We start from the raw sequence: 24,255 nt of genomic DNA, 5'->3' as shown, positions 1-24,255 counted from the left end.
TGTGCAAATAAAAAATAACATGAGATGTAAATCATTAACACACGAGATTCTGCAGATGCTGGAAATCCTGGCAACACACACAGAATTCTGGAGGAACTCAGCAAGTCAGCAGCATCTAAGGAGAGGAATAAACAGGCGACATTTCGGGCCGAGACCCCACATCAGGAATGAAGAGCTGTAAATGGTAGATCATACTGCAAAACCACAAGTTGATTGTTCAGTAGGTACCTGCTGCCACAGTTGCAATGGCTGTCTCCTGACCGATAATGTGTTGCTTCAGTCTCTGCTCCAGGGGAAATCGCCTGCGCTCCTCTGCCTCCCGCTTCCTCTGCTGTTCCTGGTACTGTAAACAATGGAGACAAACACAAGGGCTGGTCAGCGGTCCAAGTGTCCCAATATTACCAATCCTTCCATTAACTCAGGGGTACCCAGCCTTTTTGATCCCCTGGACCAAGACCATTAAGCAAGAGACTCGTAGATACCAGGTTGGGAACCCCTGCAACACTCACAACCGGAAGTTGGAGAATTCAATGTTCATACCAAGGGGCTGGAGACTACCCAGACGGTATATGAAGTGTTGCTCCTCCAACCTGAGCTTAGCCTCATCATGCCAGTAGAGGAGGCCATGTATGGACATATCCGAATGGGAATGTGAAGCAGAGTTGAAGTGGGTGACTACTGGGAGATCCTGTCTGTTGTGGCGGACAGAGCAGAGGTGCTCGACGAAACGGTCCCCCAATCTGCGTCGGGTCTCACCGATGTAGAGGAGGCCGCACCAGGAGTACCAGATGCAATAGATGACCCCAACAGACTCACAAGTGAAGTGTTGCCTCACCTGGAAGGACTGTTTGTCCAAGTGCTGGAAGAATTCAGCAGGTCAAACAGCATCTGTTGGGGGTGGGGGAGCAATCTGTATCTCTTTCGAGTTGAAGCCCTATATCATGATTTAGGGCTTGGTCTCTTTTGTCTCCAGGTAGCGGGGAAATTCAATACATTGGGAAAGAAGGCCTGACAGTGCCTCTACTTTCTTAGAAGTGTCAATATATTCAACAGGTCACCAAAAACTTCGAGAAACTTCTATAGATTCACAAAGGAGAGTATCCTGACTGGTTGCATCATGGCCTGGTATGGAAACACCAACGCTTAGGAATGGAAATGCCTGCAGAAAATGGTGGATGCAGCCCAGTCCATCACAGTCAAAGCCCTCTCCTCCATTGAGCACATTAACATGGCATTCTGCCGCTGGAAAGCAGCATCCATTATCAAGGAGCCCTACCATCCAAGCCACTGTCTCTTATCACTGCTGCCATTGGGCAGAAGGCACAGCAGCCTCGGGACACACATCAAAGATTCAAAGTACATTTATTATCAAAGAATATATACATTATACAGCCTTGAGATTTGTTTGTCCACAGGTAACCACAAAGCAAGAAATCCAAAAGAATCCAATTAAAGAAAAACTATAAATAAAAGACCAACACCCAATGCGCAAGAGAAAGAAAAAAGAACAAATTATGCAAGCAATTGAAGTAAACAACAACATTCCGAACCAAACTGAGTCCCCAGATCCGAGCCCTGGAGCAGCCTCACTTACCAGTTCACAGCAGCCGGGCCAGTTTCCATAGTCTCAGTGCCCTGGAGAGAGGAGTCACCATAGTGGAGAACGAGCAAAATCGGCTCTCGCCTCGGATCCCGACACCCTGTCTTTTCAGTTTCTCTGGTTCCCGGCTCAGTACAGGCTCTGGAGCCAGCAGGTTCAATAACAGTTATTACCCTTCAGCCATCAGGCTCCTGAACTAGCATGAATAACTACTCTCCCCTCAGCACTAAACTGATTCCACAACCTAATGACTCCCTTTCAAAGATTCTACAACTCATGTTCTCAGAATTATTTATTTACTTTCTTTTAAAAATTATTTCCACAATTTGTCTTATTTTGCAAACTGATTGTCAGTCTTTGTTTATCTATAGTTTTTCATAAATTCTATTGTATTTCTTTACTTACCTGTAAATACCTGCTGGAAAATGAATCTCAGGAGTTGTATATGGTGACATATACATACAATGATAATAAATTTACTTTGACCCCAAACCTGCTCTATTGTTAGGGTCATAGAAACATACCGCAGAGAAGCAACACTTCAGCCCACTTTGTACATGCCTCTACATTAAATTCATCTCCCTACATTAACTCAGAATCTTCCAAAGTGTTCCCTATCCATGCACCTGTCAGAAGGCAGGTACATCTTTTCTTATCAATGAAAGAATGTGCTGGCATTGGAGAGGGCCCAGAGGAGGTTAATGAGAATGATCCTGGAAATGAAAGGGTTAATGTATGAAGAGCGTATGAAGATGGCTTTGGACCTGCACTTGCTGGAGTTTAGAAGAATAGACCTCATTGAAACCTACTACATATTGAAAGGCCTGGATAGAGTGGATGTGGAGAGGATGCTTCCTATGGTGAGGGAGTCTAGGACCAGAGGACACAGCCTCAGAATAGAGGGATGTCTATTTAGAACAGAGATGAAAGGGAATTTCTTTAGCCATGGGGTGGGGAATCTGTGGAATTCATTGCCACAGACAACTGTGGAAGCCAAGTCATTGAGCATACTTAAAGCAGTGGTTAATAGATTCATGATTAGTCAGAGCTTCAAGATTTATGGGGAAAAAGCAGGAAAATGGGGTTGAGCGGGATAATAAATCAGCCATGGTAGAATGGAGAGCGGACTCAATGAGTCAAATGACCTAATGCTACTCCTGACTCTTGTGGTGTTATGGTACAAGACCTTTTAAACACTGTAATTGTATCCATCTCTACCACCTCCTCCAGCAGCACGTTCCAGACTACCATTCTTGTGTGCGCATGTCTGGGAACTTTAGTGCACACCTCTTTAGTCACGTAAACACAGCAGTGTCTCCACTTCTTGAGGAGATTGAGGCAAATGAGGCTCTTCCCTCCTTCCCTATGCTAATGACGCACCATCGAGTGTCCTGACCAACTGTAATACCGTCTGGTGTGGGAATTGCAAGGCATCTGACCACATGTCCTGGCAACAGATTGTGAGATCTACTGAGAGAATCACTGGGATCTTTCTCTCCCCCCATCCAAGACATATGCCAGAAGTGCTGTGTTCGCAGAGCTCTCAGCATTGTCAAGGACCACTCCAATCCATCCCACAATCTCTTTGACCTACCTCAGGCAGAAGGTACCTTAGTAGAAGAACATGGACTGTCAGGCTGGGTAACAGCTTCTTCCCATAGGCTGTGGGACATCTGAACACCCGGCTACCACCCAGTACACATAGGACAGCGCCAGTAGCATTATGCTGTTGTATCTTTAACTATACAGGTATGTTATATGTGCAATTTATGTCAACTTGTACATCTTCAACTGAGTATTATTTGATGTGCTGTACGTGATATATGCACTGTGTTGTGCACCTTGGTGTCTGAGGAACATGGTTTTGTTTAGCTGTATACATGTGTAAGGCTGAATAAGAATGAATTTCAACTTGAGCTTGCACATGTATGGAACTATTTACACATGGGAATGCCCGCATATCTGCTCTAACAATCCATTTGAAGGGGAGGATGCAAGGAGTGTACACACAGCTGTGAAGGTGTTTATGTGCCTGGTGAGGAGAGAGTCCAGCATGGCTGTGATACAACGCATAGTGAGGTTCATACAGGATATTGCACTGTCACAGTCACTGACCGTTGTCCAGAACCTCGGCTACACAACAGGATCTGGGTATAACCAAGGTTCTCAATGATAGGCAGTGACTATTGGCCTGATTCCCTACTAAGTTCAAAGTACAAAGTACTTATATGTCACCAAATACTACTGAGATTCATTTTCCTGCAGGTATTCACGCTAGAATAAAGAAATACAATAGAATCAATGAAAAACCGCACACAAAGATGGACAATTCATGTGCAAAAGAAGACAATCTGTGCAAGTACCAAACCCGCCCCCCCCCATAATAATAAGTAAATAAATAATGCTGAGAACATGAGTTGTAGAATACTTGAAAGTGTGTCCACAGGTTGTGGAATCAGTTCACTCTTGAGATGAATGTAGTTATTCATGCTGATTCAGGATAGCTGAGAGGTGATAACTGCTCCGGAACCTGGTGATGTGAGTCCTGAGGCTGCTGTACCTCCTTCCCAATGGAAGCAGCAAGAAGAGAGCATGGCCTGGGTGGTGGGGGATCTTGATGATGGATGCTGCTTTCCTGCAACAGTGCTCCGTGTGGATGTGCTCACTGGTGGGAAGGACTTTATCTGTGATGGACTGGGCTCATCCACTAGCTTTGTGGCTATGGACTCATTTTTGTGAACTTTGCACCATTTGTTTTTTCTGCGCATTTGTTGCTTGACAGTCCTTTTTCAATGGGTTCTGTTGGGTTTCTTTGTTTTTGTGGCTGCCTGTTAGGAGGCGAATCTCAAGGTTGTAAGTAGTAATGATAGGCAGTGACTATTGGCCTGATACTTAGGCATTCAGTAGCCTTGCAGTTAGCGTATTGCTATTACTGCGCCAGCGATCACCAGTCAGGGTACAATTCCCGCTGCTATCTATAAGGAGGTTGTATATTCTCCCCATGACTGTGTGTGTTTCATCCAGGTGGTCTGGTTTCCTTCCATATTGCAGAGATGTACGGGTTAGGGTTAATGGACATGTGTTGCCGGAAGCGTGGCATCAGCACGAACCGCGCTGATTTGATTCGACAGATTTCAATGGTTCAAAATGTCACAGTATGTTTCAATGTGCATGCGACAAATAAAGCTAATCTGTATCTTTTTTCATATTTCTTACTGTAACTTAATGTTTTAAATATATTACACTGCTACCACAAGACAACAAATTTCATGACATATATCTATAATAAACCGGATTCTGATTCTAGTGGCCTGAACCAGAACGAGGGCATAAATGGCTGATATGAGGGGGCATAATTTTAAGGTGATTGGAAGTAAGTATAGGGTTGATGACAGAAGTAGGTTTTTCTTTACAGAGAATGGTGGGTGTGTGGAACACGCTGCTGGGGGTGGTGGTTGCGGTGGATACACTAGGGACATTTAAGAGACTCTTAGACAGACACATGGATGATAGAAAAATGGAGGACTATGTGGGACTGAAGGGTTAGACTGTTCTTGGAGGAGGTTAAAAGGTCACACATTGTGGGCCAAATGGTCTGCACTGTGCTGTATTCTTCTACATTTTACAAGCCTTGAGAGAGGAGAGATCAGAAAATCAAGGGGGAATTGGACTGAAAATGATACTTATTTTATATGAAATTTTAAAAGAGGAAAATGAAACATTTACTTCGTGATACCTCATTAAATTATTTAAAACATCTTCAACTTTACACCCATTTTTTAAAGTTTCAGGATATAAATTACAAGCAGCTAAGCTGCCTGTTTGATTGGGAATTGTAGCCTGTTTGCATTTGGTGTTGCACATTATGTGAATGATTCCAAGATGCAAATACTCTGAACATGGGACACGGACTCCTTCCCTTATGTCCATACAGGCAGGCATCTGTGAGTCTGAGCTGTTTAAATGATGCATCTTCCGCCAGAAGCACCTGAATGTTTGACTTGGGCTGTTGTGAGCATCGCTTTCACAGGGGAGCTGTCACACACTTATTGGCCCATCTGAAAGCTGCAAATGATGGATTCCATCAGTTTATTGAGTATTTGTTTTCCACTGCATTCATTTTTTTTTATATAGGAAATTTCATTTCAGACAATTTATCATCAGTCACTTTCTAAAACATAATAAGAAAAGTGCTGGAGACAGATGACATTTTCTCTGTGTGTGTTTGTGACAGAGAGACAGACAGACACACTCAGACAGATTTTGCATGTATCTATCGAGTATGAAGTTTGTGTGTGTGAGTCTGTAAGCCTGTAATACATTGGAGCAGTATTAGGCCATTCAGCCCATCAAGTCTGCTCCACCATTCTATCATGGCTGATTTATTACCTCTCTCAACCCCATTCTCCTGCCTTCTCCCCATAACCTTTGACGTCCTGACTAATCAAGAACCTATCAACCACCGCTTTACACATATCCAATGACTTGGCCTCCACAGTTGTCTGTACCTGAGTCTGAGGGTATGAGTTAATGTATACGCATGTTTGTAAGTTTCCATGTGGGTATAGTGATCATACAAAAGTCTTCCCAATTCTATCATATTTAAGGATTCTACAACCCAGTCTCTCATTATTATTTTTTTCTTGCATTTGTCTACTTTTGCACATGGTTGTCAGTCTTGTTTCAAGTTCAAAGTAAATTTATTACCGAAGTATATATATGTCACAATATACAACCATGAGATTCATTTTCTTGCGGGCATTCACAGTAAGAATAAAGAAACACAGTAGAATCAATTAAAACTGCACGCAACGAGACGGATAAACAACCAACATGCAAAAGACAACAAACTGAGCAAATAAAAAAAAAGATATAAATACCAAGAACACAAGAAAGTGAGTCTACAGGCTGTGGAAACTTTCATTGTTGGGGTAAGTGAAGTTGAGGGAAGTTATCCCCTCCGGGTCAGAAACCTGATGGTTGTAGGGTAATAACCGCTCCTGAACCTGGTGGTGTGGGAACTGAGACTCCTGTACCGTTTTCATAAACTCTATCGTATTTCTTAATTTTCTGCAAATGCCTGCAAGAAAATGAATCTCAAGGTAGTATATGGTAACATTTACGGGCTTTGATAATAAATTTTCTTTGACTGTGACTCTGGGCTGAACTTCACACACACTTGTGCTGTTTTCGTTTATTTGGAGGCTGTAGTGTCAGCTGGACCCTAATTCCAGACATCCTATTACAGGAAGGATGTCCAGGCTTTGGAGAGGGTACCGAAGAGCCTCACCAGGATGCTGCCTGAAATAGAGAGCATGAACGATAAGAACAGGTTGGACAAACTTGGGTTGATTTCTCTGAAACAGTTAACCTGATCAACCATTCTAGTTAGCCCCACAGTCCCCTCTGTCACTGCTTTGTGGCCAAGGCAGTGATGAGGAAGCAGGGAGTCTGCAGAAGGACTTGGACAGATTGAGAGAATGGGCAAAGAAGTGGCAGATGGAAGATACTGCAGGGTATTGTATGGTCATGCACTTTGGTACAAGAAATAAGGTGTACACTATTTTCTAAACAGGGAGCAAATTCAGAAATCAGAGGTGCAGGATTCCCTAAAGGCTAATTTGCAGATTGAGTTGGTGGTGAGGAAGGCAAATACAATGTTAGCATTCATTGTCAGAGGACTGGAATATAAGACCAAGGATGTAACACTGAGGATTTATGAGGAATTGGTCATAACACACTTATTGTGAGTATTGTGAACAGTTTTGGACCACTTATCAAAGAAAGAAAGGATATGCTGGCACTGGAGATAGTTCAGAGAAGGTTCACGAGAATGACCCCAGGAATGAAAGGGTTAACTTATCAGGTGCGCTTGTTCCCTCTAGATCTGTACTCGCCGGAATTCAGATGAATGAAGGGGGATCTCGTTGAAACATATCAAATGAACGGAGATGAAGAGGAATTTCATTAGCCGGGGGGCATGGTGGGGATGTGAATCTGAGAATTCATTGCCACAGATGGTTCTGGAGGCCAAGTCATTGGGTATATTTAAAGTGGAGGTTGATAGGTTCCTGATTAGGGGGGAGAAGGCAGAAAAATGGGATAGAAAGGGATAATAAATCAGCCACAATAGAAGGCAGAGCAGGCTCGGCAGGCCGGATGGCCTAATTCTGCACCTACATCTTATGGTCTAAACCACTTTTCATAATGCTGGCATTTATGTATTTTATTCTATATCTGTATTCTAACCTGTAACTTCATATTAAGTAATTCTTTATTCTTTATAAATGTTGAATTATTTTTTTGTTATATGTTACACCCTGATCAACACACCACAGCAAATTCCTAATCCATGTAAATGTATACAGCGAATATAGTCGATCCTTGATCCTTAAGCATAAGGGAATGGTGAGATGTTGGAGGAGATATTTTTGAGAAGGGATTTTATAGAGTTATAGCAGGTAAAAACAAGCCTTTCAGCCCAGCTGGTCCACACTGAGTAAGATGTCCATGCAAGCCAGTCCCATTTATGAAGTGCTACAGCACAAAACATGCCCTTCTGCCCATCTAATACATTCCAACTTGATCTGCTTTGCCTGCCTTTGTCTCACATCCTTCTAAATTTTTTCCAATCCATATACCAGGAGAGTGAAGAGAGGAACAGTTGGCATTTTCCACAGATGCTGCCTGATCTGCTAATTTTTTTCAGCATCTTCTGTTTTTATTTCAGATTTCCAGTGTCTACTCTTTTTTCTTGAGGTTTTAGGACAGCAAGATGGCAGTTTCACAATCAACAGTACTGTTAGCAGCCTTTTAAAAAATGTATCTGAAATATGGAGAAGAAAAACACTGATCTCAAAGCTCCGCTGCCTTAGACCATAAGATATAGGACCAGAATTAGGCCGTTTGGTTCATGGAGTCTGCTCCACCATTTCATCATGGCTGATCCAATTTTCCTCTCAGCCCCAACCGTTTGCCTTCTCCCCGTATCCCTTCATGCCCTGATCAATCAAGAATCTATCAACCTCTGCCTTAAATATACATAAAGACTTGGCCTCCACAGCTCCACATGGCAAAGAATTCCACAGATTCACCACCTTGCACCTATACCCACTCATGGGGAAGGCTTCAGGAGGAAACTCCTGAGGAAAAATACGGAGCTGGAGTCCCTCAGGCAGTCCTATATCGAGTTCAAGGTGAACCTGATGGTACTAAACTGAGTCAGTCTATGCTGTTCCTTTGGATTTATCAGCTGCCACATGGGCGATAGCTTGCTCTCCATATCGCAGAGCCCTGGCTTGCATACGACACAGACAGCTAGGATGCAATATCCATGGTTGACTTCGACCAATGGAGGACTCTATCCTAAATATTATACACTGAACCAAATTTAAATACTCCTGCTGCCCTAGTTACTAATATAACTACGGACCTCAACTCAAGCTGCTGGATAAACAGTGTAGGAATCACTAAAGGTTAATTTGCAGGCTGAGTTGGTGGTAAGGAATGCAAATGTAATGTTAGCATTCATTCAAGAGGACTAGAATACAAAAGCAAGAATGTAATGCTGAGGCTTTATATGACTGCACTTGGGAGTATTATGAGCAATTTTGGGCCCCTTATCTAAGAAAGGGTGTGCTGGCATTGGAGAGAGTCCAGAGGAGGTTCACAAGAATCATCCCAGGAATGAAAGGGTTAATATATGAGCAGCATTTAATGGCTTGGGGCTTGTACTTGATGGAGTTTAGTAGAATAAGGGTCAATCTCACTGAAATCTATCAAATATTGAAAAGCCTGAACAGAGTGGATGTAGAGAAGATTTTTCAAATACTGGGGGAGTCTAGGACCAGCGGGCACAACTTCAGAATACAAAGACATCCCTGTAGAACAGAAATGAGAACGAATTTATTTAGCCAGAGGGTGGTGAATCTGTGGAATTCATTGCCACAGATGGCTGTAGAGGCCAAGTCATTGGGTATATGTAAAGTGGAGGTTGATAGGTTCTTTATTAGTAGGGGCATCAAAGGTTACAGGGAGAATTCAGGAAAATGGGGTTGAGAGGGATAATAAATCAGCCATGACGGAATGGTGGAGCAGACTCGATGGGCTGAATGGCTAATTCTGCTCCTATGTCTTATGATCAAATAGATTAATGTGCAATTTTATGTTGTTGAGGGTCTACGTGTACGTGACACTGAGCTGGCTACACTCATCGAAGAGCGTATTGATCCTCAGAGTGAGCAGAAAGAGGCCTGAACCAGTGCCAGGCCTCCCCCTGCACAGTGGGACTGGAGAAGAATACAAAGCTAGGGATGGCAGAGGCATTTGAAAGCAAAGACTGATTGAATTGCTTTTACAGAGCTGGCAGTGACCCAAGTCAAGTGCACTGCTGGGAGTCTGAGCCAGAATGGGTCACCAAGATGTTTATTGGTCAGGACATCAAGGAGATCTCCCCTGTTCAGTTCTGAAATAATGCCATAAGATAATCTACATCGAGAGGACAAACACGATCAAAGAGTAACATCTTTGGAGTTTAGCGCAAGATTAACATATTTACATGAAGTATTATGGAATTACGGATTATGGAAATTTCCCCCTCCCCTTTTCTCTTCTTCAGTTCCCCATTCTGGCTCTGCTCTTATCTCCTCTCCTCACTTGCCTATCCTCCCTCTGGTGACCCTCCTTCTTTCCTTTCTCCCATGGTCCACTCTCCTCTCCTATCATATTCCTCCTTCTCCAGCCCTTTGCCCTTTCCACCTATCACCTCCCAGCTTCTTACTTCAACCCCGTACCCGACTTGCCTGGCCTCACTATTACCTTCTAGATTATACTTGTTCCCCTCATCGATCTTAGAAACATAGAAACATAGAAAACCTACAGCACAATACAGGCCCTCCGGCCTTCAAAGTTGAGCCGAACGTGTCTCTACCTTAGAAATTACTAGGCTTACCTAAAGCCCTCTATTTTTTTAAGCTCCATGTTTTAAGACCCAAAAGTCTCTTAAAAGACCCTATCGTATCCGCCTCCACTACCTTTGCCGGCAGCCCATTCCATGCACTCACCGCTCCCTGAGTAAAAAATTTACCCCTGACATCTCCTCTGTACCTACTCCCCAGCACCTTAAAGCTGTGTCCTCTTGTGGCAACCATTTCAGCCCTGGGAAAAAGCCTCTGACTATCCACATGATCAATGCTTCTCTTCATCTTATACACCTCTATCAGGTCTCCTCTCATCCTCCATTGCTCCAAGGAGAAAAGGCCAAGTTCACTCAACCTATTCTCATAAGGCATGCTCCCCATTCCAGGTAACATCCTTGTAAATCTCCTCTGCACCCTTTCTATGGCTTCCACATCTTTCCTGTAGTGAGGCGACCAGAACTGAGCACAGTACTCCAAGTGGGGTTTGACCAGGGTCCTATATAGCTGCAACATTACCTCTCGGCTCCTAAACTCAGTTCCACAATTGATAAAGGCCAATACACCGTACACCTTCTTAACCACAGAGTCAACCTGCACAGCTGCTTTGAGCGTCCTATGGACTCCGATCCCAAAATCCCTCTGATCCTCCACACTGTCAAGAGTCTTACCATTAATACTATATTCTACCATCATATTTGACCTACCAAAATGAGCCACTTCACACTTATCTGGGTTGAACTCCATCTGCCACTTCTCAGCCCAGTTCTGCATCCTATCAATGGCCCACTGTAACTTCTGACAGCCCTCCACACTATCCACAACACCTCCAACCTTTGTGTCATCAGCAAACTTACTAACCCATCCCTCCACTTCCTCATCCAGGTCATTTATTAAAATCATGAAGAGTAAGGGTCCCAGAACAGATCCCTGAGGCACTCCACTGGTGACCAACCTCCATGCAGAATATGACCTGTCTACAACCACTCTTTGCCTTCTGTGGGCAAACCAGTTCTGGATCCACAAAGCAAGGTCCCCTTGAAACCCATGCCTCCTTACTTTCTCAATAAGCCTTGCATGGGGTACCTTAACAAATACCTTGCTGAAATCCATTTACACTACATCTACTGTTCTTCCTTCATCAATGTGTTTAGTCACATCCTCAAAAAATTCAATCAGGCTCGTAAGGCACGACCTGCCCTTGACAAAGCCATGCTGACTATTCCTAATCATATTATACCTCTCAAAATGTTCATAAATTCTGCCTCTGAGGACCTTCTCCATTAACTTACCAACCACTGAGGCAAGACTCACTGGTCTATAATTTCCTGGGCTATCTTTACTCCCTTTCTTGAATAAGGGAACAACATCCGCAACCCTCCAATCCTCCGGAACCTCTCCCGTCCCCATTGATGGGCTCTCTAGTTTGCTCATCACTATCTCTTTAGTGACAATGATTTTATTGAGGTCCTCACCTCCCATTTCGTCCATAACATTCTTCTTTGGCATATTAGACATGTCCTCCACCGTGAAGACCAACACAAAATAATCGTTCAATGCCTCAGCCATTTCCTTATCATCCAATATCAATTTCTCCTTCTCGTCTTCCAAGGGACCTATGTTGACTTTAGCCACCCTCTTCCACTTTATATATTTATAAAAACTTTTGCTATCTGTTTTTATATTTTGTGCTAATTTACTTTCCACAAGACCACAAGACAAAGGAGCAGAAGTCGGCCATTTGGCCCATCGAGTCTGCTCAGCCATTTTATCATGAGCTGATCCATTCTCCCATTTAGTCCCACTCCCCTGCCTTCTCACCATAACCTTTGATGCCCTGGCTACTCAGATACCTATCAATCTCTGCCTTAAATACACCCAATGACTTGGCCTCCACTGCTGCCCGTGGCAACAAATTCCATAGATTCACCACCCTCTGACTAAAAAAATTTCTTCGCATTTCTGTTCTGAATGGGCGCCCTTCAATTCTTAAGTCATGCCCTCTCGTACTAGACTCCCCCATCATGGGAAACAACTTTGCCACATCCACTCTGTCCATGCCTTTCAACATTTGAAATGTTTCTATGAGGTCTCCCCCTCATTCTTCTAAACTCCAAGGAATACAGTCCAAGAGCGGACAAACGTTCCTCATATGTTAACCCTCTCATTCCCGGAATCATTCTAGTGAATCTTCTCTGTACCCTCTCCAACGTCAGCACATCCTTTCTTAAGTAAGGAGACCAAAACTGCCCACAGTACTCCAAGTGAGGTCTCACCAGCGCCTTAAAGAGCCTCAACATCACATCCCTGCTCCTATACTCTATTCCTCAAGAAATGAATGCCAACATTGCATTCGCCTTCTTCACTACTGACTCAACCTGGAGGTTAACCTTAGGGGTATCCTGTACGAGGACTCCCAAGTCCCATTGCATCTCAGAACTTTGAATTCTTTCCCCATTTAAATAAAAGTCTGCCAGTTTATTTTTTCTGCCAAAGTGCATAACCATACACTTTCCAACATTGTACTTCATTTGCCACTTCTCTGCCCATTCTTCCAATCTATCCAAGTCTCTCTGCAGACTCTCCGTTTCCTCAGCATTACCGGCCCCTCCACCTACCTTCGTATCGTCAGCAAACTTAGCCACAAAGCCATCTATTCCATAATCCAAATCGTTGATGTACAATGTAAAAAGAAGTGGCCCCAACATGGACCCCTGTGGAACACCACTGGTAACCGGCAGCCAACCAGAATAGGATCCCTTTATTCCCACTCTCTGTTTCCTCCCAATCAGCCAACGCTCTATCCACGTATGTAACTTTCCCGTAATTCCATGGGCTCTTATCTTGTTAAGTAGCCTCATGTGTAGCACCTTGTCAAAGGCCTTCTGAAAATCCAAATATACAACATCCACTACATCTCCCTTGTCTAGCCTACTGGTAATTTCCTCAAAAAATTGTAATAGGTTTGTCAGGCAGGATTTTCCTTAAAGGAATCCATGCTGAGTTCTGCCTATCTTGTCATATGCCTCCAGGTACTCTGTAACCTCATCCTTGACAATCGACTCCAACAACTTCCCAACCACCGATGTCAAGCTAACAGGTTTATAGTTTCCTTTTTGCTTCCTTGCCACCTTCTTAAATAGTGGAGTGACATTTGCAATCTTCCAGTCCTCCGGAACCATGCCAGAATCTATCGACTTTTGAAAGATCATCGCTAATGCCTCCGCAATCTCCACAGCCACTTCCTTCAGAACACGTGGGTGCATTCCATCTGGTCCAGGAGATTTATCTACCTTTAGACTATTCAGCTTCCTGAGTACTTGCTGTCATAATTGTGACTGCGCACACTTCTCTTCCCTGCCACCCTTGAGTGTCCGGTACCCTGCTGTCTTCCTCAGTGAAGACTGATGCAAAATACTCATTCAGTTCCTCTGCCATCTCCTTATCTCCCATTACAATTTCTCCAGCATCATTTTCTATCGGTCCTATATCTACTCTCACCTGTCTTTTACTCTTTATATACTTGAAAAAGCTTTTAGTATCCTCTTTGATATTATTTGCTAGCTTCCTTTCATAGTTAATCTTTTCCCTCTTAATGACCTTCTTGGTTTCCTTTTGTAAGGTTTTAAAAACTTCCCAATCCTCTGTCTTCCCACTAATTTTTGCTTCCTTGTATGCCCTCTCCTTTGCTTTAACTTTGGCTTTGACTTCTCTTGTTAGCCACGGTTGCATCCTTTTTCCACTCGAAAATTTCTTCTTTTTTGGAATATACCTGTCTTGCACCTTCCTCATTTCTCACATAAACTCCAGCCACTGCTGCTCTGCTGTCTTTCCCGCCAGTGTCCCTTTCCAGTCAACTTTGGCCAGTTCCTCTCTCACGCCACCGTAATTTCCCTTACTCCACTGAAATACCGACACATCAGATTTCGGCTTCTCTTTTTCAAATTTCACAGTGAATTCAATCATGTTATGATCACTGCCTCCTAAGGGTTCCTTCACCTCAATCTCTCTAATCACCTCCGATTCATTACACAATACCCAATCCAGTACAGCCGATCCCCTAGTGGGCTCAACAACAAGCTGTTCTAAAAAGCCATCTCGCAGACATTCTACAAATTCTCTCTCTTGAGATCCAGTGCCGACCTGATTTTCCCAATCCAATCACATGTTAAAATCCCCCACAATTATCATAACACTGCCCTTCTGACAAGCCTTTTCTATTTCCAGTTGTAATTTGTAGTCCACATCCCTGCAGCTGTTTGGAGGCCTATAAATAACTGCCATCAGGGTCCTTTTACCCCTGCTATTTCTTAGGTCAACCCATAAAGATTCTGCACCTTCCGATCCTATATCACCTCTTTCTAATGATTTAATATCATTTCTTACCAATAAAGCTATGCCTCCCCCTCTGCCTACCTTCCTTCCTTCCGATACACCGTGTATGCTTGGGCGTTCAGCTCCCAGAGACATGCATCCTTTAGGCACGTCTCAGTGATGACCACAATATCATACCTGCCAATCTGTAGCTGTACGACAAGATCATCCACCTTATTCCTTATGCTGCGTGCATTTAAGTATAACACCTTAAGACCAGTATTTGATACTTTTCGCTTTGATTTCACTGCAACTTTATTGCACTGCAACTCATCCCAATGGCTACAAATTTGCCCCATCACCTGCCTGTCTTTCCTGACATCTTTACTGCTCACTATCTTAGATTTATTTCTGTTTTCCCCTTCTTCCGCTCTGTCATTCCGGTTCCCATCCCCCTGCCAAATTAATTTAAACCCTCCCTAACAGCTCTATTAAACTTTCCCGCCAGGATATTGGTCCCCTTCAGGTTCAGGTGTAACCTGTCCTTTTTGAACAGGTCATACTTCCCCCAGAAGAGATCCCAATTATCTAAGAATCTGAAGCCCTGCCCCCTACACCAGTCTCTCAGCCATGCATTCATCTGCCTGATCCGACTATTCTTGCCCTCGTTAGCACATGGCACAGGTAGCAATCCCGAGATTACTACCCTGGAGGTCCTGCTTCTCAGCTTCCTTCCTAACTTCCGGAAATTTCTCTTCAGGACCTCCTCCTTTGCCCTATCTATGTCATTGGTGCCAACATGTACCAAGACAACTGGCTGCTCACCCTCCCCCTTCAGAATATTCAGGACCCGATCCGAGACATCCCATACCCTGGCACCTGGGAGGCAACACACCATGCGGGTATCTCTGTCAGGCTCACAGAATCTCCTGTCCGTTCCCCTGACTATGGAATCCCCTACGACTACCGCATTTCTCTTCTCCCTCCTTCTCTCCTGCACAACAGCGCCAGGCTCAGTGCCAGAGACCCGGTCACCGTAGGCGTCCCCTGTCAGGTCATCCCCCTCAACAGCATCCAGAACAAGATATTTGTTGCGGAGGGGGACAGCCACAGGTGTGCTCTCCACTATCCGGGCATTTCCCTTCCATCTCTTGACAGTGACCCAGTTTTCTGACCCCTGTAGCCTAGGGATGACTACGTCCCTGTAGCTCCTGTCTATCACCTCTTCACTTTCCCTAATAAACTGTAGGTCATCAAGCTGCAGCTCCAGATCCCTAACACGGTCTCTGAGGAGCTGCATCTCGGTGCACCTGGCGCAGATGTGGCCATCAGGGAGGCTGGAGGTCTCCCAGGATTCCCACATCTGACACCCTGAACAAAGCACTAACCCTGTAGGCATGCTATCTAATTCTACAGGAATGAAACAGGAAAAATAAGTCTACTCACCCACTTACCTCGCCAAACAGATGAACTTTTTAAACCGTTAGCTTGTACCATTAGCTGTGAGAGCCCTGCTGTTCCTCTGTCTGTCCGGGCCAATTCGCGAAGGGGGGGGGGGGGGAGAAAAAAGAGTTGGCGCTTCGCTCTCGCCTCTTCCCGTTTACTGCTGAAGCCCGTTGAAGCCGAAGCCCTACACTCTGCTCCCACTCACTCCACTGCCCGCTCCGACAGCTGCAGCTGCCTGCTGTATAGGGTGGTCTCCTTTTTAAACTCTCCGCACGGTCCTGTTGATGTCACGCGCCTGCGCAGTCTCGCCCTTCTTGCACTCGAAGTTTTTTTGAAAAACTGCCTTCCTTCAGAATTCAGCTCCCACGACGCTCTGTAGTCCTGATCCAAAAGAGAGCCGTTGGCAGGAACCTGCCTTTTTAAACTCTCCGCGCGGTCCTGTTGACGTCACGCGCCTGCGCAGTCTCGCCCTTCTTGCACTCGAAGAAGTTTTTAGAAAAAACTGCCTTCCTTCAGAATTCAGCTCCCATGACACTCTGTAGTCCCGATCCAAAATTTCATACTCTATCTTTCCTTATTTCTTGTTTAGTTGTTCTCTGTTGCTTTTTGAAGTTTTCCAAATCCTCCAGTCTCTCACTGCTCTTTGCGACTTTGTACACGAGCTTTTAACTTGATATTATCTTTTATTTCCTTAGTTATCCAAGGCTGGCTCTCTCCACACTTACTGTCCTTACTTTTGACTGGAATATACTTTTGTTGAACACTGTGAGAAACCTCTTTGAAAGTATTCCACTGTTCCTCAACTGTCCTACCAAATAGCCTGTGCTCCCAATCCACATTAGCCAACTCCTCCCTCACCCAGTTGTAGTCTCCTTCGTTCAAGCATAATATACTAGTTTTAGATCTAATTATTTTATCCTCCATCTGTATGCGAAATTCAATCATACTATGATCACTCTTTCCAAGAGGATCCCTGACTACAAGATGGTTAATCTTACCTGTCTCATTGCACAGGACTAGATCTAAGATAGTATTTTCCCTTGTAGGTTCACTAGCATGCTGTTCAAGAAAGCCATCACAGTTGCATTCTATGAAGTCCTCCTCAAGACTTCCTTGTCCAACCTGATGCATCCAATCTATGTGGAAGTTAAAATCCCCCATGACAACTGCCGTTCTGTTCTTACAAGCCTCAGTTATTTCCTGGTTAATCGCCTCTGCCACTGCAATATTTTTATGAGGTGGCCTGTAGACAACACCCACCAGTGATTTTTTTTTTCCCTTCACTACTCTTAATCTCTACCCAGATGGACTCAACATTCTGCTCCGTATATCTTATATCGTCTCTCACAATTGCCCTGATCTCATCCTTAATTAACAGCGCCACCCCACTTCCTCTGCCTTCCTGCCTATCTTTCTGTATTTTCCAGGGTGGAAATGGCCAATAAGAGGGGGGCATAACAAAGGTGATTGGAGGAAATTTAGGGGGGGTGCCAGAGGCAGGTGTTTTTACACAGAATTGTGGGTGTGTAGAGCACACTGCAGATACATTAGAGACATTTAAGAGTCTTAAACAGGCACATGGATGACATAAAAATTGAGGGCTATGTATGAGGGAAGGGTGATATTGATCTTAGACCAGGCTAAAAGCTTGGCACAACATCATGAGCTAAATGACTTGTACAGTTCTAGATTCCCTCAGTTGAATAGCTGGTACAAAGATAGGAAAGATTTAAAAGGAGATGAGCTAAAGGCAGGCAAATAGGACTAGCTTGTATAGGAATCTTAGTCAGCATGGACTAGTTGGGCTGGAGGGCTTGTTTCTGTGTTGTATAACTCTTGACTCTGTCACATTCCTTCCCAAAACTGGCCTCTCTAAAAGTGCAACACCCGCTGTGCTCAAAAAACAACTCTTTTATTAAGAAAAGATTAGCTGTATTTGTCAGATGTACATGGGGGGGGCGGATCTCATTGAAATCTATCGAATATAGAAAGGACTCGATGGGTCGAATGGTCTGATTCTGCTCCTATGTCTCATGGTCTTACATACACCAAAGCACTCAGTGAAATGTGTCGTTCTGTGTCGATGACAACGTGTACTGGGGACAGCCACGCTTCCTGCATCAACATAGCACGCCACAACTTATTAACCCGTACGTCTTTGGAAAGTGGGAAAAATCCGGAGGAAACCCATATTGACAAGGGGAGAACATTCAAACTCCTTCCCAACAGCGACGGGATTTGAACCTCGATCATTGGCACTGTAAAGTGTCAAGCTAGCCACAAGGCTGCCAGTTCAGCCTTGCCTAGCTGCTGGACAGAAGCCTAAGTCATTGTCTATAACATGGAAAACAGCAGGTAAACAACATTCCCGCATGGGTCTCAGGATATAGAGATAAGCCGATACACTTGCCTTCACTTCAGCTTCCTTCAGTAGTTTCTTGACTTCTCCTTCCCGGGCATAATCGACGGGTGTGTGTCCCATGTCGTTCTGCAGCGAGGGGTTGGCGCCTGAGTGAGAGAAAGGTGACCATTCAATATGGTGGAGACAACTAGGACAGCTATAGAAAGTTCGACAGAACAACATGACCTGAGTTCATCAACTCAGCAACACACGGTCTCTGACGTGACAAAGAACACAGAACAATACGGCAAAGTACAGGCCCTTCAGCCCACAATGTTGTGCTGACCTTTAACCTATTCTAAGATCAATCTTACCCTTCCATCCTACATTGCCCTCTATTTTTCTATCATGCATGTGCCTATCCAAGAGTCTCTTAAAAGTCCTTAATGTATCTGCCCCACGCCCCTTCCACTCCGTGTAAAAAATTTACCGGTGACATCCTCCCTATACTTTCCTCCAATCACCTTAAAATTATGCCCACTTGTTTTAGCCATTTCTACCCTGGGAAAAAAGTCTCTGGCTGTCCACTCAATCTATGCCTCTTATCATCGTGTACATCTCTATCAAGTCACTTTCACCCTTCCTATTTGCAAACTCCCACACCTTCTACACAGTAATATCCCTCTAAATTCAACAGCATTTCTCCCAGCACAGCACAACAATATGCCTACCATTGACTTACTAGCAGCTCAGCTCATCAATACTCTCGTTTCACAAAATCCTCACACATGCACTCACTAAGGAGCCTTTACAGATTGCTTAAGGAACGGGGACGCACTTAATCAGATAGAAGTATCAGTCAAAGCAGAAATCAAGGGAAATATTGTGATGTCTGAGTACAATACCATTTAAAGTGCTGATGTCCAAAACATAAACACACTGAAGGTCAAGACCATCATATATATACATACACACACACACACCCAGTCATCATTTAATTAGCTATCTCCTGTACCTAATAAAGTGGCCACTGAGTGTATGTTTGTGGTCTTCTGCTGCTGTAGCCAGTCCACTTCAAGGTTCAATGTGCTGTGTGTTCAGAGATGCTCTTCTGCACACCACTGTTTCAATGTGTGGTTATTTGAGTCACTGCTGGTTTCCTGTCAACTTGAACCAGTCTGGCCATTCTCCTCTGACCTCTCTCATTAACAAGGCATTTTTCGCCCACAGAACTGCCACTCACTGGATATTTTTTATTTCTCGTATCATTCTCTGTAAATTCTAGAATCTGTTGTATGGGAAATCCTCAGAGATTAGCAGTTCCTGAGATACTTAAACCATCCTGTCAGGCACCAACAATTATACCACAGTGAAAGACACTTAGATCACATTTCTTCCCCATTCTGATGTTCCGTCTGAACAACAACTGTACCGTTCTATGACTCCATAACCCCTTTGAACTCGTGGTCGTTTTATTCAGGATAACCTCTGAGCCATTTCCCATTGTCATACAGGGTTGATGAGACGTGTCTATCAGAATCACCATTTAAGGGGAATCTCAGCATTTACCAAGCAGAGAAGGCAATGGATTAAGTGCCAGCACATGGGATTTGTATAGGTGGGTTTAATGGTCGGTGTTAATGAGGCGAGCCAAAGGTCTTGTTTCTCTGCCGAATGACTCTACAACATAGGAATTAGGGAGAAATCCCCTTGGGCACAAGGAGCTGCAGTAGTAGACAGGCAGCTGACTGGGAAGGAGAGGCTATGAGAAGATCAAAAGTAGACATCAATGGGCACAAATTGGAGCGCAGAGATGGAGGAGAGTGGAGTGAATCCAGGAACAGGATGCCTCAGTGGAAAAACTCTGCGTGCATTCCTGTATCCCTATCTATATCCCACAAATTCCCTTTCATTCTCCTACGTTTCGGAGCATAAAGTCCTAACTCATTCACATTTTCCAATAACTCATCTCCTCAAGACCCAGCAACATCTTTGTAAATTTTCTCGGTACGCTTTTGTGTTTATTGGTATCTTTCCTGTATATAGGTGACCAGAATGGCACATAATTCTCCAAATGTAGCCTCACCAATGCCTTACACAGGGTCAACATAATATAAACCTTTCATAATCTTATCCTGAAATCATATAAATGCTGCATCAAAATGATGCCGGAGTTCAGAAAAAAGGGGTGGGGGTGGGGGGGGGGGAGAGAAATCTCATTGAAACCTATCGAATATTGAAAGGCCAAATAGAGTGGATGTGAAGAGAATGCTTCCTATCGTGGGGGAGTCTAGGACCAAAGGGCACAACCTCAGAATAGAAGGATGTCCTTTTAGTACACAGATGAGGAGGAATTTCTTTAGCCATAAGACCATAAGATATAGGAACAGAATTAGACCATTTGGCTCTTTGAGTCTGCTCCACCATTTCACCATGGCTGGTCAAATTTTCCTCTCAGCTCCAATCTACTGCCTTCTCCCTGTATCCTTTCATGCCCTAACCAATCGAGAATCTATCAACCTCTGCCTTAAATACACATAAAGACTTTGCCTTCACAGCTGCCTGTGGGAAAGAATCCCACAGATTCATTCCTCTCTGGCTAAAGAATTTCCTCCTCATCTTTGTTCTAAAAGGACGCCCCTCTATTTTGAATCTGCGTTCTCTGGAGACTCTCCCACCATAGGAACCATCCTCTCCTCATCCACTCTATCAAGGCCTTTCACCATTTGATAGGTTAGGTTTCAATGAGGTTTCTCCTCATTCTTCTAAATTCTAGTGAATACATGCCCAGAGCCATTAAACGCTTTTCATATGACAAGCCATTCAATCCTGGAATCATTTTCGTGAACCTCCTTTGAACCCTCTCCAGTTTCAGTACATCCTTTCTAAGACAAGGGGTCCAAATTTGCACCTCACCAGTGTTTTATAAAGTCTGAACATTACATCCTTGTTTTTATATTCTAGTCCTCTTGAAATGAATGTTAACATCACATTTGCCTTCCTCACCACAGACTCAACCTGCAAATTAACTTTTAGGGAATCCTGCCCAAGGAATCCCAAGTCCCTTTGCATCTCAGTTTTTTTGTATTTTCTCTCCATTTAGAAAATAGTCAACCCTTTCATTCCTTCTACTAATGTGCATGACCATATACTTCCTGACACTGTATTCCATCTGCCATTTCTTTGCCCATTCTCCTAATCTAAGTCCTTCTGTAGCTTCTCTATTTCCTCAGTACTACCTGTCCCTCCACCTACCTTCATATTGTTTGCAAATTTTGCAACAAAGCCATCAATTCCACCATCCAAATCTTTGGCACATAACATAAAAAGAATTGGTCTCAAAGAAGACCCCTGTGGAACACCACTAATCACTGGCAGCCAACCAGACAAGGCTCCAAACACGAGGAAATCTGCAGAGTCTCTCTTTGTTTCCACTCTTTGCCTCCTGCCAATCAGCCTCTGCTTTATCCATGCTAGAGTCTTCCACGTAATTCTATGGGCTCGTAGCTTGTTAAGCAGCCTCATGTGTGGTACCTTGTCAAAGGCCTTCTGAAAATCCAAGTGCACAATGTCAACCGATTCTCTATTGTTTATCCTGCTTGTTATTTCTTCAAAGAATTCCAACAAGTTTGTCAGGCAAGATTTTCCCTGGAAGAAACTATGCTGACTATGGTCTATTTTATCATGTGCCTCTAGGTACCCTGAGACCTCATTCTTAATAATCGACTCCAACATCTTCCCAACCTCTGAGGTCAGACTAACTGGACTATAATTCCTCTTCTTCTGCCTTTCTCCCTTCTTGAAGAGTGGAGTGACATTTGCAATTAAGAAGGTGGTGAATCTGTGAGATTCATTGCTACAGACCAAGTCATTGGGTATATTTAAGGTGGAGGTGGATAGGTTCTTGGTTAGTCAAGGTGTCAAACATTACGGGGAGAAGTCAGGAGAATGGGGTTGAGAGGCATAATAAATCAGCCATGATGGAATGGTGGAGCAGACTCAATGGGCTGAGTGGCCTCATTCTGCTCTTGTGTCCTGTGGTCTAAAATAAAAACTCAGTAGAAGGAGCGATGATCATTACCATACATCCGAGTCTTTGCCGATTACAGCCTGGTTATCTCTGTTCTCTGGGAGTTGCGTGCTCTGCCCCTAAGCATGTCTGCTGCAGTGACGATTTACATCCTGCTCTTTGCAATATTGATCGCTGCTGTGCTCAACACTCCTAAGGGTGGTATTGAAACTGCCTGCTTGCTCACAATCAATTCTGGAGTTTTATTAGATATATATATATACACACACACATACATATATACACACATTCACACTCATATATATACTGGGTTCACCACCTCTGGCAGTGTTTGTGGGCAGTGCTGGGTGCTTGACTTCAGTGTGCTGCATGGAGATGATGAAGCCATAGAGCACTACAGCACAGAAACAGGCCCTTCAGCCCATCCAGTCTGTACAGAACTGTTACTCTGCCTAGTCCCATCGACTCACACCAGGACCGTAACCCTCCATACCCCTCATGTTCATGTACTCATCCAAACCTCTCTTAAATGTTGAAGTTGAACCCGCATCCACCACCTTCTCTGTTAGCCCGTTGCACACTCTCACTACCCTCTGGTTGAAGAAGTTTCCCCTCAGGCTCCCTTTAAATATTTCATCTTTATCCTTAACCCACGACTTTGAGTTCTAGTCTCACCCAACCTCAGTGGAAAAAGCCTGTTTGCGTTTACCTGATCTATATCCTTCATAATTTTGTAAACCTCTATCAAATCTCCCCTCATTCCCCTACACTCCATGGAATAAAGTCCGCACCTATTCAACCTTTCCCTATAACTCAGATCCTCAAATCCTGGCAATATCCTTGTAAATTCCCTTTACAATCTGAGCAGAACTGCACACAACACTCTAAATTAGGCCTTATACAATTTCAACAAAAAGAGAAGTTAATTCCATCTTGTGTGATTAACCATTAATAATTTCATCATCAATATGGTAGTGTAGTGGTTAACGCAATACTATCGCAGCTCGGGCATCAGAGATCAGAGTTCAATTACAGCACCAACTGTAAGAAAGTTTGCAAGTTCCTCCCGTGCGTGCGTGAGTTTCCTCCGGGTGATCTGGTTTCCTCCAATAGTCCAAAGACACATCGGTTAATAGATTAATTGGTCATTGTAAACTTTCCTGTGACTAGGTTAGGGTTAACTAGATGGATTGTTGGGTGGTACAGCTCAGTGGACTGGAAGGACCTGTTCTGCGTTGTATCTCTACGTAAATAAATTAACATCAGTGACAGAAGCAGTAAACTACTATCTCAAGGCTTTGTGGGATTGTGTGCTGTGCGTGTTTAATGTGTACTTCCAGATAGGCAGTAGATGTGGCACCTTGTACAGTTAGACTGGGCTAGGGAGGACAGGGGGCTGGATGTAAACACTCTGACACAGCGATCTTTATTTAAACAGCCAGAATGATGTCCATAGTACAACATCCTCAATCAGTTCCCCTTCATCGATAATGGAATTTGCCTAATCATCACAGAATGGCAGAGTAATCACACAATCAATAAAGGGAGAAAAATGAGTCCAATATCGGCCTGGCGCAGCCCTTGAGTTACTGCGGGGACAATCAAACAA

At 43.9% G+C, this 24,255-nt stretch overlaps 1 protein-coding gene and 1 long non-coding RNA gene across 3 annotated transcripts in view; one reads left to right on the top strand and one right to left on the bottom strand.

Moving 5' to 3' along the window:
- clpb (ClpB family mitochondrial disaggregase) overlaps positions 1 to 24,255 on the bottom strand; it is a 210,632-nt gene that overhangs the window by 101,439 nt on the left and 84,938 nt on the right. For both annotated transcript variants that reach the window (XM_063054713.1, XM_063054711.1), the window contains exons 6-7: positions 18,686 to 18,783; positions 229 to 343 (exon numbers count right to left, since the gene is read on the bottom strand). In XM_063054713.1, the coding sequence (XP_062910783.1) occupies positions 229 to 343; positions 18,686 to 18,783 (213 nt within the window). The remainder of the gene's footprint in view (positions 1 to 228; positions 344 to 18,685; positions 18,784 to 24,255) is intronic.
- LOC134349810 (uncharacterized) overlaps positions 6,878 to 24,255 on the top strand; it is a 53,356-nt gene continuing 35,978 nt past the window's right edge. Inside the window, exon 1 of the long non-coding RNA XR_010018776.1 lies at positions 6,878 to 6,932. This is a non-coding gene — a long non-coding RNA (uncharacterized LOC134349810). The remainder of the gene's footprint in view (positions 6,933 to 24,255) is intronic.

The sequence above is a fragment of the Mobula hypostoma genome, chromosome 7 (assembly GCF_963921235.1).
Source record: "Mobula hypostoma chromosome 7, sMobHyp1.1, whole genome shotgun sequence".
NCBI lineage: Eukaryota > Metazoa > Chordata > Chondrichthyes > Myliobatiformes > Myliobatidae > Mobula > Mobula hypostoma.
Note: the sequence above shows the minus strand (reverse complement) of the source record. Positions and strands in the feature narration are given on the sequence as shown.